The following is a 20,153-nucleotide window of genomic DNA, read 5'->3' on the forward strand; positions in this document are numbered from 1 at the left end:
TATGTGGCCATTTATTCAAATAAATATATATAAACACACACACACATATTCTATTTAAAGGAAAAAGTCAGGAAAGGAGAATAACATGCAGCAACAATTAACACACTTATTCCATGATTTATGCTCCCTTTGTGTCATGCAGGTTAGGGGTGTGTAGTGTTACCATGCAGCTGAATGATTTCCTCCAGGTTAATAAAGATGTGTTTGATGTCTTCTGGGGGGAGGATACCGTCTCTGCTCAACCTCTGGTAGAAAACAACGTCCAGCACCTTCAGAGTCCGCAAGTGGGCGCGCTCAGTGTAGAACAGCTCTGGAGGTGGACAGACGCAGACATATGAGAGGACATACTGTATTTATATTTTATCTTTTTAATGTCACGCTCAGAAATCTGTGAGCTGTTGGTGGCTCACCATTGATGACTTCCTGCCGTTTGATCTCCTGTGGCGTTAAGCTGGCCAAAACGCCTCGGCTGACCAGACTCTGCCAGTTCAGAGGGTCCTCTTCATACTCTATCTCACCTCCCTGATCGTCTTCACTCTGGACGTCAGCTGAACACACCCCACACTGCACCTCCATCCTGCTGCCGGACAAAGACAAGAGGGAGAGAGGCTTAATAGAGATGGATAATGCGTCATGCTAAGTCTTTTTTCAAGCAAAAATGCCCCAAAAAATGTGTGTTTCTTAAATGTTTGGAGCTTTTTATTTTTATCATGTGACAAAAATTTGAATATCTATGGGTTTTTGGTTGTTGATCGGACAAACCAGGCAATTTAAAGACACATTCTCGGGCTGATGGGCATTTTTCTGACATTTCATACACTAAAAGGATCAAAAACAAGCAGCACAGTCATCAATAATGAACATAATTGTTAGTTGCAGCCCTACATTAATGTCCTCTCTTGTGCTCTCCACGTTGTTATTAGAGCTAACATACAGGGGGAAATGACCTGTATTTTATTTCTATTATATACTGGGGTATTTGTCTGCAGTATATTATATTTTGGTTAGTATTTCCTTTAGCAAAGTGACAGTTATTGTTTTTTTTTTTCTATAAAAATGGTTATTGTTGCTTTAGTAAGAAGGTATGCTGAGTATGAAGGTTTTTAAGTAGGGTTGTAGGCTTCTGTCTGTACTTTAAGACATTATTAACTTCTCTCAGCACCCCGAACTTCTCTCTTGCGTCCCCTTTGGATATAGACTGTTACCAGAAAATCCAAAACCCTGTAAATACCTGAACGTGTCCTGGTCTTCCTCCGGTGACTGCTCCAAGTTGGAGGGGCTGAAGTCAAACTGAGTCGGACTGGAGACGCCTTCCTGGTGGTCACCAGACTGCAGACCCTCGCTCAGCCTGGGCTGGATGCAGAATGGAGACACATCTGTAGAGTGAAGAGAAGAGCAGTAAAATACTGAGGAAATATAGAAAAGCTGGTATAATTTGTGTTATTTCAGACCCCATTCAAATATTCACATTTTAATTTTTGTCTTTGGTTCGTGGTTAAAAGAAAATGCAAAGGATTTAATTATAGTAGTTTGTACCGGAATGTCTTTCATTAAAAACTGTCCTTTGACTTTTATTTCTTTGCAGTGAAAAGCTGAAATATTTTGAGCAAAAAAAGGTTATAATATTTTAAGAACAATGTACAATTTCAAGAAAAAAAGTTGTAATAGTGGCTAACACCCTATTGTATTTAATACTCCTCCTTAATAGTGGTATTATCTAGGGCAGTGATTCACAACCTGTTTTTTTGTCAACCTTTTCTCTAATTGTTGCTCCTTTCTTAAGAAAATATATTAAAACTGTTCTCTCCAGGCCTCTAAAACTGATTTAATGGAACAATCTGAGAGGAGAAAATCACTCTTGACTGAACTGCTCAGTCAAAAGAGTCACTGATCAACGATACTACTGTCATATTCCCAATAATTGTTTGGTTTGGTTTAGTGCTTAGTGAGGTGTCAAATGAGGTGAGGAAGAGAAACAGGTATATCTTACTGGAGTCTGAGTCTTGTCCACTTGTATCTGAAGTCTGACCGGTGGGCGAGCTGTGCGTAGGGGAGGTGGTGGAAGGCAAAAATTGGCTGCTGGTGTCCGATCCCTCACTGGACTGATTTCCACGGATCCGTCCAGAATTCGCTGCAGATGAGTCCGACTGCTCAGGTATGCCGAAGGCCGGCTGAGAGAGCTGCTTTGGTGACCGCTGCTTGTTCATCTCCACAGCCTTACCGACTGCACACAAACACACATGTACAGGGGTAGAAAATGCATAAAAATGCAGCACAGAATTCATTTTATAGCATTTTTGTTTTGATTTTACGGTCTTTTATTAAAAAAATTTACCAGTTGCCTCACTCTGCAATCAAGGTAGTGGGAACTGTGGTGTTTTAAAACAATACTTTTAAGGGTTTGGTTGCATTTTCTCCTCACCTGAGGTGGAGTCCACTCTGCTGATACGCCGAGGGGGGCCGAGGATGTTGGGAAACCGAGGCTTTTTCACCTTCTCCTCACCGTCCTTCTCAGACTTGATAGTCTTCTGCTTGTCAAGGTAACAACATATTTGCATTTGAAATATTTACTTGAAATTGACTTCATGATAATAATGTAATTATTTTACGAAATGATTTTAAGCAAACTGTAACTGAATTGCGCATTTTATATATATATGCAGTTGTGATTTTTTGGCAATTTTTCAGAGAATATGAATGATAAGAGAAAAACTTTTCTTTCAGTCATGGTTAGTGGTTGGGTGAAGCCATTTATTGTCAAAACACTGTGTTTAGTCTTTTTAAATCATAATGACAACAGAAACTACCCAAATGACCCTGATCAAAAGTTTACATCATCATAAATCATAAATTCTGCCAGGGTATGTAAACTTATGAGCACAACTGTATATAACGTCATAGGTTCCTGAACAAGGGATCTGACCTTAATCTTGGGTAGGAAGTTGATGCGTGCCCGTTTATGTTCGAGGCTGCGAGGCTCCTTCACTTTCACCCCAAGGTGCTTCATATAGGTGAGAATCACATACTGCATTGTTTGGCTGCAACATGACAAGACACACAGTCAGTTGTTATTTACTGTATGTGCAATATTTATAAATCTGTAGGTCTCAACTACACATTTCTTTATTATACAATAATGTATTTATAGTCATAATACTACTACAGCTAATAGTAATGATAGTAATAGTAGAATACAGTATTATTATTCTTTACCAACCAAACTTTAAGCATGAAGAAGACCCTTTATACTGCATGTTAATGGTTAAACAGTTAAACACATGAACGGAAAGTGAAACCGATATCACATTGGCTATGGGGCCTTACCACTTCTCCTCTTCTGTGGGCTGTGACACCAACCTGCAAAAGGCAACTTATGTGTTAGCACATACACAATCACACACAAATACAGGAACTGAATATACACATGTATGATGCCTTCATGTTTGTCTGTGCTCAGGGACTCACAGGATATCATCTATCTTGGAGAGGATGTGTTCAGCACAGGAGCATTCCTTCTCCAAGGCCTCTTTTCCTTGCTCCAAGTCCAGCTTAGACAGCTCATCTTCGGCCAGAGTTAGACCCATACTGCGCTTCTGTCTGCATGCACAGAAACACAAAGACTCATTCACAGGGCAACATATAGAGATATTACTTTCTTACTGTATTATACAGTTGTGTGACTGTTACCTGAAGTCTTCCAGGTTCTTGTGCAGGTCTGGTAGAAGTGTGTCCTGTAACAGCTGCGTGTACTGTTTGCAGACCTCCTCAGGGATTAACTCCAGCCTCCGCTTCTCTGTGCAGACACACACACAAACACACACACCAAACACAGTCAATATCTTATCACAAGTTAAATGGAATGACTGCATTTCTGAAACAAATTACGAAAGCAGGGACAATAACATATATGGATCTCAGTCTAATAGTGATTTAGCTTTAAATTATGAAATATGATGTTTCTGTGGTATTTTAAGTCAGTTCATTGAAGAAATCTGAGATGTATTTTAGTCCCTTTCCGCCCCTTACCCAATTCAGCTGCTATTGTGTCTGGCAGGGGTACTTTAAGATTCTGGGAAAGACAACAAAAAAGACTGAGAGTTAAATCAACAAATATACAAACTAGTCAAAAATATGGTCCAAGAGTAAAGAAACTGACTGTGAAAGAAAAAAGCAAGAGAACGACTTACTGCTGTTCGATCCATAAAGAATGAGTGGAATTCAATAAAGAAGCGCCGGCTTTCTTTGGAGCTGGTTTGCTTGTGCATGTCAGCGTAGAGATAACAGAGCTAACAGAGGGAAGAGGACAGAGAGCTTTATGTTGCTGTCAGTGTGCAGTTTCTTATCCCATTTAGTATATAAGTTCAAGATTATTCTATGTATTTACTGCCTCAAAACAATACACATTATCTAATCAAAAACCTTTTCCATGTCAATGATGGTGTTCTACAAGGATCGATCCATGGCCAACTTTAATTTCTATTAAAATACTATTTACTCTTACTCATATCTTTTTTTCCTCTTTGAAAGGTCAGAAGAAGTAGATCATATTTGCGTTTTTCATATTGGTATCAACCCAAAGAATGCTGATCAAATGAATAGCAGTAGTGTGTGTGTGTGTGTGTGTGTGTGTGTGTGTGTGTGTGTGTGTGTGTGTGTGTGTGTGTGTGTGTGTGTGTGTGTGTGTGTGTGTGTTTGGATATATACCAAAGGTGCAGGGTCAAACTGTGAGACAACGTGATGAAGAAAGACTGCGAGGTGAGCTGGCCGAGATTTCAGCAAGTCTATATTCTGGAAAGAGCTGCACTCTCCATTAATCTGACAGAGAGAGAGATTCATTTATTACACTTTTTGGAAAGGAGACAAATAACAAATCCGTGCTGTTTTTAGGTATTTTTATGAAAATAATAAATCAAAATGCCTTCCTACACCTTACTGTTTCCTTTTTTTTATATTTAAATGTTCATAAAAGTCAGATTAGTCTATCAGTTGCTTAGAAACTCTTCTTTAGATACCTGCTCTTGCTGAGAGCCAAAGTATTCATCTTCTGCTCCGATGATCTGGGGGTGGAGGAGGTAGGGAGAGCTACCAACAATGCACTGAGCACTGCAGTCCTGAGTGATACATCCACGGAAATGTTTACTTTAGCTTGATGGTAAAGATTTTACAAAACCAAAAGGAATAAAAACATGAAACTTCTGAGAGAGCGTATATTACTGTGTCAGGGGGGTCCTCAGCGTCGGGCGACGAGCAGAAGTTGATGCCGTCTTTGCGGCTGACGTCCGGGCTCTGACAGGGCGTCTCTCTTTTGCCAGGACTCTCTGGGAGGGGGCTGCTGTGCATCTAATACACACAGACAGAACCACGAACAGATTAATACACACGCAGAACAACACAACACTTAAGCCAAATTGATTGTTTAGTCTAGGGCTGAATACTGGGAAATCCCCAGAGATTGGAAAGTACGACCATTTCGTACCTATTTATAGAAGTTGTGATAAAAAAACGATTGTTATTACAAAGGAGTCTGGGTAAGCAGTATTCCCAGAGCGGCTTCCTGTTGTATTTAACATCAGATCGTGGTTACTCTGTCCCCTGGTCAACAGCAGCACGTAATCCATGGTAAATTAGTTTTTTGTTGTTTTAGATAAAACACACTGTCCCAAAATAGTAAAAGAATAATGTTGACATTGAAGCTGAGAATTTTCGAAACCTAGGCCATCTGCTTATAAATTATAGAGTAATTTCTTCATTATTTTTTGATTAATTGATTGTAAAGTGTCAGAAAATAGTGAAATCCTCCCACTGCAAGTTCCCATAGCCCAATGACACATCTTCAAATTGTTTGTTCTGTCTGACCAACAGCCCAAAACCCAAAAGATATTAAATTAACAGTGATATAAAACAGAGAAAATACGTTTATCAACTAATAAGTTAATCAAAAAATTGTTTCAGTATCTATAAGTAAGTGTAGAAAAATGTACGGAATGAACATGAGTACAAATCATGAGTGCTGGAAAAACAAACACTACAAAAATACACTTGAAAAGTAAGTACAGAGTGCTTCTGGGTAATGTGGTTAACCATACTAACTGCTGTAAAATGACATTATACCCACAGAGTTATTGTTGGTCGAGGGCCCGTCGTTACCGCTGTCACCCCGGGCGGACGGGGTCTGTTCCCTCAGAGGAGCCCCACTGTTGCCCTCGTCAGCGTCACTACTCCTGGACCCTGTGGCTCCAACCTGAAAGAATTAGTTTACCCTCTTATCAGTTAGAATTAACAAAGGTCCAGTGGACTAAAGAGCCTGCAGTGACCTGTGTTAATGTGAAGTGTGTGTGAAGTGACAGGTGAGCTGAAGCTTAATTTATACCTCAAAAACTCACCTGTAGGTCTTGTTGCTCCCTGGTTAGCATCTTGTGCAGATTGTCTGCCTTCTGACTGTGCATGGTTTTGTTCTCAGCCTAAAAGATGAGAAAAAGAGGAAACACTGAGGCAAAATAGTCAGAAAAACACATCATTACAAAATTATTCCTGTAACATAAAACTGTGAGTGTGAGGAGCTTTAGGTCTACATAGTGTAAGAGAGAAGTGATACTAATCAGACTGAAAGTGGAACAAAAAGGGGAACGGCGATGATTTCAGAGTAATGGAGTATATGATTAGAACAATGTTATATGATAGATTCTGCATGTCTCTAAATCCACATTTTAGAAGTGAATGAGGAAGAAAAATGGCATAGTCACGGCGCAAAGAAATTTGAAAAATCTACCAAAATATTTACACAGACACCAGATTTTATGAAACCGCAGTCTCTAGTTTGACATGTTCAGTGTCACAAAGAGGACAAATCATTGACACAGCGCAGCAGTTTTGGTAAAAGCAGGCAGTAATGGACTGAGACCATGGAGCTAATTAAAAATAATGAGCTGTGTGGGTTGTACCAGCCAGATAAGCCGCGCATATCATGAACCTTATCACAGTTAAAAATAACATCATTTCGGAGCACTGCAGATGATTCAGATCCAGCAGACTCCACGTAAAAACAAAGTGACCAAATAATAAGGAAAATAAGGACACTTCTCTCCCACACCTTTAAATTGCTCAGCCACAGTTCTGTGAAACTACATTTACATGTGTTTATGGAGTAAGAGAATATTATTAAGGAATAAATGTGGAATTCATTCATGATTCTTATATATTTCTGTATAACTGTACACAGCAGGAACTCTGCAGGACTCCTTTAAAATTAGATTTCACTCACGAATACCAACTTATAAACTGAAAAACCTCCTGTCGACTACTCGGGCTGCGTTTCCCATCCAGAATGTAGAAAAGAAGTTTAAACAGAAACATAATAAAGAGGCTTCACTTGAAAACAGCTTTATAGAAGAGCTACGTGTCACATTACACCGCTGGAAAACATTACAAACTCTGATGTTATATTCTAATCTGTTCAAATACACATTATTCTGGAGTAAGCTTATCATGACAAAGCCCAGATAATGTTCCTACAGTACTCCTATAAGGAACAGCCAACCATGATATTGACCTTAACATACCAGGCTTCATTTTCCTGCTGGCACAAAGTCATAGCACAAACGCAGTCCTTTTGCAAAGTTAATTTAACCTTACTGGTATTTTTATATCGGTGAATCAGTGATGAATCATCCTCATGTATGAATAATACATAAATAATAGCCTAATTTTACACAAGATCCACAATGATTAAGAGCTTGTGTCCTTTTAAGAGGAGCCAAGCTCCCCCTGGCTCCCCTGTAGTTGGAACCCTGTATCCATATATCAAACTCTTTACTCACTTCAATAAAAACTAAATAAGGAAGATACTGTAGTAATAATATAGTAATATAAGTAAGAGATAGTAATATGTGTTACTCCAGTTGTTGTTAGAATGAGGAGGTTTGCATTTGTTCCCACTTTCAGGAAAACTTGAATGTATATGTTTATGGGATTTTAACATACTATGTCACAGAGTTCTCTGGGTTTGAGAAAGTTTAGTTCGATTTTAACAACAAAATCCGACTTTGAGTGTCTGTATCTCATCACAAAGTGTCAGGTTTTATTATTTATCTGTGCACCACCTCGACCTATTAGTAAGTGCTAAGTACCGTGATGTGTTCCCATCTTTTATTAAAGAGATAAATGTATATATATTCTTACCCCATCAGGCAGAGAGGAGGCGATGTGGTCCTGGGGGCTGCAGGACGTGCTGCCGGTCACGGGGCCGCATTGCTCCCCACCTGGCAGCGCAGGTGAGTGTGGAGCTGAGAGAGAGGAGGGTGGACTGACCTCTGCCCCTTCCTCCTTCTCTTTCTCCTCTCCCTCCTCCAGGGGGATCTGACGAAGCCCCGGAGGCCTCCCCAGCACTGTCAGAGCCACATAGGAACCCGCTGCCAGAGAAGAGTCATGGGAAAGGAATGAAGGGAGGGTGGAAAGAAAGACACCGTGAAGATCTGATCACTGAAAACAGCTGAGACAAGGAGCTCCGTCAGAGAAACATTTGACCACATAAAAGGAACGAAAAAGAACAAAATATTACCATAATGCTGATATATTGTGTCATGACTTATATGTCTTGTCCAAGCCAGCTGTACACACAAGTGAATAGGAAAACCGCTGACTTCCCTAAATTAAATCTCAATATTTATTCTCCACAAGTCTTCATAGCTAAGACTCAAAGAGTTGTATGTTTGCAGGCAGGTTTTGTTTCATCACAGTCAGCAGAAATGTGTATTTCATTGCTCCAGTAACAAAAAAAGTGGCTGCAAGCAGTAAAACCTTGAAGTTTAAAACACCCCAACAGAAACTAGGTAACATTATACTCTTAATATGCCATTAAAATCACTGAAATTCAAATGTGTCACAGCATACTGAAGATGTAATTAGAAGTGCATACTTACATTTTATGAGCTTCACAACCTCTATGTGGTTTGAATGTGTAACTAAGGTCCCATTAACCTGTCAGAAAACAAAAAGCAATGGGATAAAACAGCTGACCGTGGCATACTGCTGAAAGGATAAGAGTGACGTTATTCTATATTTTTGTTACTGTCAACAATCCCATGAAATCACCAAAACCAACAATGTGTTAGTCCATCTCCCGATACCTTCTGACTTTGCAACCCCGTCTGTGACTCTCTGCTGTTATTTAAAAGCCTTCATCTCTTCCAAAAACATGTCAAGGAGGACGTGACCCAGCGCAACGTTCTGGCTCACTGATCTTAATTTAAATAGTTATTTTGGACTGCAGAGCTCCGTGGAACACAGAAATGAGCCATATCAGGGTTTGGATACACATTCAGTTTTGGTTTTATCGTGGGATTTTTTTTGACTATCACAAAAATATAGAAAATGACCAGGCTTGACCTCTAATCACCTGAAACATTGAGTTATTATTATATTTTCTAGTCACAACTGTATTTGTGTCACTCTACAGTTCAACTGTGTCTGTTCCCTGTTTTAACCCCTAAACAGCTCGTATCCAGTCTGAGACCCTCTGGCAGAGCACTTGAAGGTCCAGTGTGTAACATTTAGGAGGATCTATTGGCAGAAATAGAAATATAATATTCATAGGTATGTTTTCATTAGTGTATAATCACCTGAAGATAAGACCTGTTGTGTTTGTGTTACCCTAGAATGAGCTGTCCGTCATGTTGAACTGCCACGTTTCTACAGTAGCTCAGGACGGACAAACCACTGGTTCTAGATTGGGCTTTTTGCATTTCTCAGGACATGAATATATATTAATATGATAATATTGGCTATTGGAAATTGAGTCCATCACCTCTTGTTGGGTTTTTTCAAGGCATTTTTTGTCATTTAATTTAGTTAATTTACATATCTTTACACAGGAATGCACTAATCTGATACAGACCTCATTCAATTAAAAGTATTACAACAAAAAGAGGCCTGGATTTGAATCTGTACTCTGTAATTTGCAGACAGACTGATCCAGGGAAGGAGTCTCACCTTAATGATCCTGTCTCCTGTCTGAACACCAGCTCGCATTGCAGCTCCATCTGTGACACAAAAGACAGAACAGAGTCAGAGATGTTACTTCTACAAGTGTGTGTGCTCTCTGGACCGCGAACGAGGTCAGACTGAGGTCAGTTTCAAACCATCGTAGCGAGGAATTTTCTGTACTGTGAGAACATTTTAACTTAAAGGGTTGTTTGAAGGTTAAGACTTTGATTTTAAGGCTATGGTTAGAATGAGATTTAGATTAGGGATGGGGATCAGGCATGTAGTTGTGGTAGTTAATTTTAGGGGCTAGGGGCATACATTATGTCAATGAGGCTCACAAGTATAGAAAGACAAACGTGTGTTAGTGTGTGTGTGTGTGTGTGTGTGTGTGTGTGTGTGTGTGTGTGTGTGTGTGTGTGCGTGCGTGTGAGTCGGAGCCTTACTTACCTTCTTTAACCAGCTGCACAAACACAGGGTTGTCTCCACTTACGGTCAGCCCAAAGCCATTTTCATCTCTCTGGATTATCACACACCGCTGGACAAGACCTGTCATTTGCACACACATAAAACAGCACACAAACACATTACATTACACTTCACAGCACCAATGTTAGTAAAATAAGCTTTTTGTCCTAACATGTCCCATATGAATATATTTTTATATTCCACATACTGCTGCCAGTGGAAGTTACTAAAAAGTATTAACAAAAGTAACTAATGGAGGAAGTTTAGTCTCATACTTTTGTACTATTTGCCTAAAAAGAAATTCGGGCACAGAACGCCTGGTCACTTGTGGGAAAAATTCTCCACACAGGAAGTGACAAATCAAGAGACTGAAGCAGAGAAGGTTTTTAAATAGAAATCTGCTTTCTTTCCAACAAAAACTGGACACGCCAACAAGAGATCTTTGTCCCCTCTTGTCTCTTTTATATCCTTTCTATGGCAATATAATCATAATAATGCTTTATTTAAAATAACACTTTCTGTGTAAGTTTGAGCAGAAATGTGTATAGACTATAAAAAAAAGCCATATCAAAAACGAAACACTTCATTAAAACACATATAAAACACTTAAATGAGCAAATATATTAAAATTATGCAAACAAACGATGTAAATCACGGTAAAACTGAGATAAATAAATAAATTCATTATGATTGATGTATTGTTGTCACCATTATAGCCCAAGGCAAACAATTTTAGGAAACTGACTTCTCAATTTCTCAAAGTATCTCCTATTACTGTAACAGAAAATAGTCCTAATAATAAACAATGCTATGGAATATTTTTTCAATATCTTTAAATTGTGCAATGTTTACCCCCATGTTTACTACCTTTCAATCTTCTTCACTGCCTTTACGAGTGCGTAAATACCCTTTTGCATGTGTTACCGCCACCTACAGCCGAGAAGCATTAACACTGAGGGGCCAATTCACAAAGAATGGTGATAGCACCACGAATTGAACTTCGATCAAAAGCGATTAAATGTTCATCTGAATTTTCTGTAGTGTTCCCATTAATATTTGTCCTTAAGTATACTGAAGTAGCATTGTGGTTAAGCAACGTTTTAGTCAAAAAATGTTAAATATGCAGTTCCAAGAACAATACTACAATACTTTCCACTCTTATCTTAAAGTGTTTGATTTAAAAGAGAAGTTATTCTAGTTCTAACTCTTCTGCTTATATATCAATAGTATAAATATATATTAATTATTCATTTGGGGGAGCTTTAACTGTGCACTCTCCCTCATTCTTCTGGGCACATGGAGCTGTTTTCTCTCCAGTCTGTAACTGCTGTAGGTTTTATGTTGTTTTGCAGTTTCATCTCCTGGTGAACTCCTCGTGGTGAATGTCAGGTATTGTACTGTTTGTGCCATCTGTCTGCATATAATGTACTCTGATGTCTGACATTTGCATATTACTTTATTTAAAGGTCCAGTGGGTAGGATTTAGCGGCATCTATGATGTAGTGGGCAAATTGCAACTCCGTAGAAGTAGTAACTTTGGCGGCTGCAAAAGGCGCAAAAAGCGCAAAAGGCCCTATCTACAGCCAGTGTTTGGTTTGTCCCTTCTGGGCTACTCTAGAAACATGGCGGATCAACATGGCGGACTCTGTAGAAGAGAACCCGATCCCTCTGCAGATAAAAACGTCTCATTCTGAGGTAACAAAAACATAATGATTCCTCTATTCGTTTTATTCCCCACTAATGGAGAATCAAATTATATTCAATTCAATACACACTGGACCTTTGAATACATGCAGAAATGACCTTTTTTGTCTTATGTGTGCAGGTTCAGCAGCCTCAAAAGTTACTCAAGTCTTTTGTGAATCCTCCCCTGATAATCCCCTCATAAAAATCATTGCTCCATAGTGCTGCTAGTGGTCAGAAATTCCACAGGATACCTAACCTATTTATATCTATTAACACCCCGTTTTCTGTTCTATTGACAGTTTGGGAAATCCCATGACTGTTTGCCAGGAGCACAGCTAACAGTACCCGTTTGAATCTGCCAAGTCCTTGTGACTCTGAAACTAGTGCCTCCATTTGTAAACTCAGCTGAGTCATTCATATTCCTACACTCATCAACACCCTGAAATCTGCAACAACCATCTGCTAGATCAAAAAAGCTGCATCAGGGATGTTCTTCCTGTTGCTACTGAGGAAGTTTATCGACTCACTATCTCCCTTTTCCTTTTCCTTCTCCTGAGTGGATAATTGGTTGTCTTCTGGCCTCCATGAAGGAGCCTCAAGACTCCAGGGTGAAGAAAAGGGCAGGAAGGATTAATGTCAACCCTGCAGCCCAGGCAACCACCTTAACAACTTGTTTCTGAGCTCTGCCTACAACCATACCATCGCTGTTCTCCCTTTCACCAGCTCCTGCCGTATAGACTATGGGACACTTTGTATCTTAAAGCAAATGAATGGCGGATGAAGAGATAACTTTATTCAAGAGTACAGAAGAACAATTAAAAATGTCATTTATATCAAAGTTTACCCACTGAACTCAAGGCTGTAAATTCAATTATGTCTAATAACTATTGTCATTATTGATGGTAATGGTAAAGAATGCCTATCATTTTGCTATAGCCTAATGTGACATATTTAAATTACTTTTTTTGTCCGACAAACAGTCCAAAGCCCAAATATATTAAGTATGCTTTGATATAAAACAAAGAGAAGCAGCACATCTTCCCATTTGAGAAGCTGGACCTGGAAAATGGGTGGCTTGAACAATAACTCAAATTATTGCAAATACATTTTCTGTCATTCGAATAAGCAACTAATCATTTCAGCTCTAAGTTTGAACCCAATGTCTCAACAATCATTCTGAATGCAATGTGTTGCTGTGCATGTTTAGATTGTAAAGTTATAAACCAATAAAGAGTTAAGAAAACATTTTTATCCCTATGTGAAGTCAAGTCACTTACACTTAACATTTACAACTGAACCTTCACACCAAAACCTACCTACGAGTTTTTAACTGGTTATGAAACCGTCTTAATTGAATGCTGATGCCTCTTTATGACCTACATTAACAAACAAGACCATCGGTGAGACAAACATTACACTGGCCCCCAGAATCAACACAAAATGAAAGCTCCTTGTCGGGGCTTTAACATACTTCACAGAAGAAATGCTGCAGCATATTAAAGAAACATCATTGAAAATCAGGCACCAAAATCAGAGCACAGAAATAAATGTGTGTGTGTCTTTTACCTGTGGGGTCAAACTCATGTTTGAGGGAGACTGAGGATTTCTCATTTTTACGTTTCTTGTCTGTGGGGTCCTTGTTGAGAATGCTTGGGGTCCTAAAGAGACAAAGAGCAAAGTGAGAACCCTTAAAAACAACCTCCAGAGTGTCAAAAGAAATAAATACATCTTAAATTATTAAAGACACACCAGCTGATTTATAAGATTTAAAAAAAGAGAGAATTAAAACGTACAATATCGTGTAACAATTATGAACCCCAAGTGTAGATAATTATGTCAACAGACAAATGTGAAGTACAGTGAGGTCTTAGAAGTATGATGAGATATTAATGGAAATGTCTGTAACCACTTTACACTACATGTCACATTCATACATTGATGGCAGACATTACAATGCAAGGTGCCAACTGCTCATCAGAAACTAACTTATCACATTCACACACACTGATGGCACAACTTCAGGGGTTCAGTATTTTGCCCAAGGACACTTTGACATGAGTCAAAGATACAGGCGATAAAGTTATAAACCTGGTTAAAGCAAAATTGTGTAACTTTTATTTCCTAAAATAACAGCTTAAAGTCACTTTGATGATACACTGAGTTGTTGGATCCCGGTTGGATCAAGTGCTTTACTGCAGTAGTCACTTTGTCACTGATTTTGGTGAAACTGGATCATATTTTATGGAGAAAAGGTTTTCTGGTCTTCCCTCCAACATTCTCCAGCTCAACTCAAATTTACAGATTTTCTTGATGGACATTAAAGTAACTGTTAATTGAGCTAAGCTGTCCTGCCCTGGACGAGCACCAGTGGAGTGTTTACTTCCTCTCTGGCAGCACAGCAGCTCATGCCAGAACCGGAGCCCGGGGCGGTCAGGAAATGTAACCGGGCTCAGCAAATTCTATGGACATAGCAGAGGCACAGAGACCAAACAGGTTGACAGAGGAGGATATAAGAGAATCAGAGAGAGAAGAGACAGAGTAAATCTGGGACTGATTTTTAGTCGTTGGCGAGAGCTTTGTGAAATAAAAGGCTGCAGACAGACGGCGAGCTGACCTTCTTGATGTTGGACTAGTATGTAATATTAGCTGGCTTGCTATGTCTTGCGTTGTGTAATCTTACACATCTTACATAATGTTTCTTTAATACGTTGACATGACTGAAGAAGAAGTTGAGTGAAGTTGGATGAGTTTCTTCACAATGGTGAACTGAATCACAAACGAGAATGGTAGGATGTAACATACAATTCATGTACTTTTTAATGCCACATATAGTTATTATTTATCTTCTGATGTGGACAAAAACCCTCTTTGCCACTCATGCAGCGTACAGCCACCCATTATAAATGACGCCTTTCATTAGACAACCAGTGTTCTCCAATCATGCCCACGCTATCAAAGGGAAAAGGCAAAGTTGTTGATGTCTAATTTTTAATTAAATGACAATAAAACGCCTCAGCAGGCTCCGTGTACTCCCTCTTTCTTGGTATTTGTTTAACTGATTTAAAATCCTTATCCCTTGTGGGAGGTGAACCTGATGGTGGTAGTTCATATATTAATAGCAGAGGTTCCCCTCTCCGTGTCCGCCCCCCCTACAGCTCCTCCTACTCGTTCCACAAGAGGGGTTTTTGTTTGTGCTGCTGTTCCTCCCTTGGACAATGGGGGCCCTGGGCTTTTAACAATGGCTCCCACGTCAGCGCCAACTTACTATACTGTGGCTCTATGGGACAGATTCCCGGAAACGGAGACTAGGGTTTTTGGCTCGGCTCCAGTTTCCTGAATGAGGGAGAAGGCTGGGAAAGAAACAGAGGAGGGAGACGGGAAGGAGGAGGTGCACAAGTGTCTTTGAGGGAAGACAGGGCGGAGGACATTTCAACTTATAGCTGCGAGAGTGTGTGAACAAACTAACCTCATGGTGCAAAAAAATATGAAATCCTGGGATATCAGATTCAGACAAATAGAAGACAGAATAAAAATAATATTTTTCTTTGTTTTGAGCTTTGGTAAAATGAACCAGACGAAATAGTTGAACCTCATTCCACTTTTCTAGACACAACTGTCACAATTACAAGCACAAAAATTTTTTTTATTGTATTACTGGGGTAACCTTGTCTTTTTCTCTGAGATTGGAGGGCCCACTGAGGGTGCCTCCTTGCTGTGGTTGGAAGAGATTAGCGGTTGATAAGACATGGCGAGACAAGGACAGATTGCATCCTGCTCAGTGGGTGGTAGCTAAGTACTGGATAAGAGAGAGGATTTCAGCTTTCAGCTTCAGATTCATTAAGACAAACTAGGTGAGAAAAACTTTACCAAGACACCTGGACATCTTTATCACAAAGATTGATTGCAGTATGACTGCACCCCAATGGAAAAGGTTTATGGGTGAAAGAAAATAAATGTATCTATTTGCCAAAGGGGGTTGAAGATACTCATGAAGTTTAGAGGGTGGCAGGAATTAAATGTATAAATGAGAGTGAAGACAAACTATGTCTGAAAAATACAAAATACATTTTCTCTTATGTTTTCTTTATCAAATTATATAATTTTTTTATCATTTAAATTTCCGAGGTAGGGTATAAACAGTGCGAAACAATGCATATTACCTTTAGTGAAATTAAATGATGTCTTGATACCACGACTGATATCATAACATTTGCCTTTTTTGCTGGCTAGCTATAGCTGAGAGAAATCTCAACATCTAAAATCGAATCCAGTGTGTTCCTAACTACATGCAACTACATGTTATTATATCAAAATATAGCCTATAGGTGGCATAGGTTTAGTCGTTCTTTTATATTGTTATGCAGAAATGTTACATACGTTTAAAGAATCAGGACTAAAATATGTACACGATCAGGACATTGTACAGTTGTAAAATAAACTTAAGTGCTCTGGTGGATAAACTATTTAACTATATAAAATAAAATAAAAAACCGCAGTTTCTAAATGACCTCAAACAGGTTTTTGACATTTCGGTAGTGACATTTCTTGTTACTTATCAGCCAACAAACAGTAGCCAATACCTATATAATAACGCCTATATGCCAATACCAATATATATATGTAATAAGCTAATATTAGCTGCAAATACTATATAAATACTAATATAAATCTTCAGGCTATGCTAAGAATTTCGCTTGCCAAGTTACCAGCAGTGCGGCGACATGGCCTGCCTCTGTAGATCTTTAAAATCTGGTTTTGGAGTTCACCAACCCAGGATTACAAAAGGAAAAGTGCTCCTGTGAAAAATTAACTGGCACCACGATAAAAGGGAACCATTAATTGAGTTTTTGTATTAGTGTCACTCGGCTGGGATACATGTCTGCTGGCAAATTTGTTCAGACTCTCTTTACTTCCTCACTGCAGTTATCAAAGGAGCGAGAAACAAAAAAAAAAAAACGCGCAGCAATCTACTTGTGCCTCAGATGCCAAAAATACCAAACAGTTCCTCTGGGATGATAACAGCAAAGGACTCCAGAGACTCCAGAGGAGACAAAGGGGCCACTGAGAAAGAAGCTAAAACTCCACACACAGTTGATCTTAATGTTTATTATAAATGCAGGAAGATATAGTTAAATACAGCACGATTTATGCCTTAACAACTGTTGATTCGGCTGAAGCTGAAGCTGAAACCAAACCACACAACCACTGTTTTCTCTATTCCTTTTCAAATCCACATAGATCAGTGCGCAATATGAAGAATTAAGAGGTTATGTTTTTACATCTTTAAGTTTATTCAAGGGCAATACTGCACAAAAGCACAAGTTACGAGTGAACAACATAGACTAGAAACATGACTCAGCAAATCCAGACATCAGATTAACTTTCTTACGGTCTTATATAACAATATAATATAACAATTAAACTTTTCCCAGTCAGTCGATGCAGTTGTTTGTTGATCTAAATGAATGCACCAGTATTAAACAGTAGGAAACAACGAGACTCCAGTGGTTTAGATGAAGACCTTTCAGTTAGGATGCTGCACTTGGAACTTATCCACCAACCAACAACATAAATTAGACAAATAGCCTACTGAGAGCCATGCAAAATTAATTTCATATGTGTTTGTGATGGGAAAGGAGAATACTTGCCATCATTAAAACGGCATCTTTAATTTGTTTAAAACATACTGCGAACTTGCACTTTCCCTGGACAATATTCTGCAAAACCCCATGACTAGACCAAAACCAACATGTTAGCCTGTTTTTTGTAATGTATTTTTATTTCATAAAAAATTTATTTATTAGATATTTCTTATATGATCTGGAGCTGATGTTTAACTTTCTCTGCATACCTATTAGAAATCAATTCAAAATCGATGTATTTTTAACCCTTTTGAGAAACTATATGTGTAATTTAAATCTCTATATGTGATATGAACCATGTTTTTTGTCATTTAGTTTGAAGCTATTTGATTGGCTTTGGCACCTGTTGTTTGGAGTTCTGATTGGCTGACGGCCTCTCCATTGTTTTGTTACTCACTCTAATGGTATAACATGATTGTCTAATCACCATCAGATGTTTAACTAGGGTGTGGCCTATATAAGATTCCTGTGTCTTTGTCTTACTATGATTGTTGATTCTTGAAAAAGGCTGGAGTGCCAAAGTGTCATCAGCTAAATAAAAGACAAATGTGTACCAAGCAAGAGGTTGCAACACTTTTTTTCCTGCTCTCAAGCCTGTCACTTTTACCTTCTGACTGTCTGTGGCTCACAGCTCAAAGTCTACTGAAGAGGTAAATCTTTAAAAACAGGCCATGCAGCACTTTAATGACTTTAATAACTTTAAAACAGCACGGGCACAGTAGTTTTACACAAATATCACTCAAACAGGAGTAAATTGTGCATTTGTTGGGGACTAATATTTCATATTATATTCAAAACTGTACAGTGAACTCAAATAGTGAACAACAACTGCAAGAAGTTTGTGTAAAAGGAGTGATTTGGATGAATTTTTAGGGAAATTTTTATACACTTCTCTGTGTGTATTATGTATTTTTTAACACTTGACAAATGCTGAGATATACGCCTACTGTGTATATTTTAAAGGTTTCTTATACGTCTTAAAAACAAGAAGGCCTTGTGACCCCCCATGAAGCTTTGGCGACCCGTAGTAAATATTTAATCCAATGTGGCTCATTTAAGTGCTTTTAATAGTTTTTGGACAACTATTGAGCTCTACGGCACAGAGGAATATATCAGGTTTTGGACACAAACACAATCAATTCACTAGACTTATCCTTTAAGTAAACAATAACTTCACTGGTTAATAATTTGAGGTTTCCACAGTGAATATTTTAATGTCTGTTCCATTAATGATTCATTGCGTATTTGCATCTGACATCACTTGGTTCCCACCACTGTATCACCACAAACATCCAAATTTAATATAAGCCTGTGAACTCCAAGGAATGATCTAATCACGCAGCTCAACATTGACTGTTTGTATGATAGAGCCCGTGTATGAAAACTTAAAGCCTTATACAAGCTGACTGATAAAGATCATATCATGGCATACAGAAAAGTGTATAATATAAATATAGGGTTTATTTTCAAAGACCAGATGATACATAGATAAGCTCCTCGTGCTCATAAATCAAGATTATATTGATAACTTGACAACACATAGTTTAAATCCCCTTTGGAGCACATTTTTGTAGGCTCATTTATCCCATAATTAAATATAAATACTGTATGTTCATTAACCAGCAGTGTTCTGTCTAAAACCCTGACAGCAAATCCCTTAGAGACAGTTAAAAGTCTGAATCATTCATCAGTAAATGTATTGGAATTGTTACATCTCAGCGTGAATGGCTGGGACTGCTCACTGCACACAACATATGTTCTTTGGCCCGCCTGATCTTTGGTCATTTGTCATGATAAAGCTTTGTTTGTCTTTACTGATACAATATACAACAGTCTAAATGTAGAAAAGCCACAGACAAATTTTTTGTACATGCTCATTCAAGTCCCATTCCCATTGAGTGGGTAGTTCAGACACTTCAATAGTGTTCTATTTCAAGGTACAGTCATAATGTACAGAAAAAGATCCACTCCAGACCCAAAGAAAGTTTCTTTCCACAATATAATAAAAAAAAGGTATCTACTCCTTCTATCTCATTAAAAAAAATATGGAATCTATAAATATGCCGTTTTTTTTGTTCTATGGTAAAACATAATATTAATATTCTTTTGAGAGATTTTGAGATTGCAATATGATTTGAAAATAGAGCAGGAATTGCCATTTTTGCTTCACAAATTACAATTTAACTTATCTTTTTTTTTTTTTAATTGTGATGATCATCAAAGAAACATGTTTTTTTAAGTGTGGAGAAAAAGATTTTTTAGGCCAGGACGTCTCTTGAGCACCACAGTACTTAATTTAAATGCTGTTTTGTCACACATTTTACCTTCATGCGATTTTGATAATTATTAATTGGGCAGTCCTATTTTGTTAATTTATAA

General features: G+C 38.4%; 1 protein-coding gene across 3 annotated transcripts in view; it reads right to left on the reverse strand.

Annotated features, from left to right (window-relative positions):
• The window catches only part of LOC127364158 (rho guanine nucleotide exchange factor 12), a 34,918-nt gene that overhangs the window by 8,789 nt on the left and 5,976 nt on the right, over window positions 1-20,153 (reverse strand). For 2 of the 3 annotated variants that reach the window (XM_051401410.1, XM_051401408.1), the window contains exons 2-22: window positions 13,699-13,790; window positions 10,429-10,527; window positions 9,988-10,037; window positions 8,919-8,976; window positions 8,179-8,408; window positions 6,384-6,461; window positions 6,116-6,241; window positions 5,215-5,340; window positions 5,013-5,111; window positions 4,705-4,815; window positions 4,188-4,286; window positions 4,027-4,069; window positions 3,688-3,793; window positions 3,466-3,597; window positions 3,325-3,357; window positions 2,924-3,038; window positions 2,423-2,528; window positions 1,991-2,224; window positions 1,232-1,376; window positions 411-580; window positions 164-310 (exon numbers count right to left, since the gene is read on the reverse strand). In XM_051401410.1, coding sequence (XP_051257370.1) covers window positions 164-310; window positions 411-580; window positions 1,232-1,376; window positions 1,991-2,224; window positions 2,423-2,528; window positions 2,924-3,038; window positions 3,325-3,357; window positions 3,466-3,597; window positions 3,688-3,793; window positions 4,027-4,069; window positions 4,188-4,286; window positions 4,705-4,815; window positions 5,013-5,111; window positions 5,215-5,340; window positions 6,116-6,241; window positions 6,384-6,461; window positions 8,179-8,408; window positions 8,919-8,976; window positions 9,988-10,037; window positions 10,429-10,527; window positions 13,699-13,790 — 2,399 coding nt within the window. The remainder of the gene's footprint in view (window positions 1-163; window positions 311-410; window positions 581-1,231; window positions 1,377-1,990; window positions 2,225-2,422; window positions 2,529-2,923; window positions 3,039-3,324; window positions 3,358-3,465; window positions 3,598-3,687; window positions 3,794-4,026; window positions 4,070-4,187; window positions 4,287-4,704; window positions 4,816-5,012; window positions 5,112-5,214; window positions 5,341-6,115; window positions 6,242-6,383; window positions 6,462-8,178; window positions 8,409-8,918; window positions 8,977-9,987; window positions 10,038-10,428; window positions 10,528-13,698; window positions 13,791-20,153) is intronic. The other variant, XM_051401409.1, reaches the window with a different exon arrangement.

The sequence above is a fragment of the Dicentrarchus labrax genome, unplaced genomic scaffold, assembly GCF_905237075.1.
Source record: "Dicentrarchus labrax unplaced genomic scaffold, dlabrax2021, whole genome shotgun sequence".
Taxonomy (NCBI): domain Eukaryota; kingdom Metazoa; phylum Chordata; class Actinopteri; family Moronidae; genus Dicentrarchus; species Dicentrarchus labrax.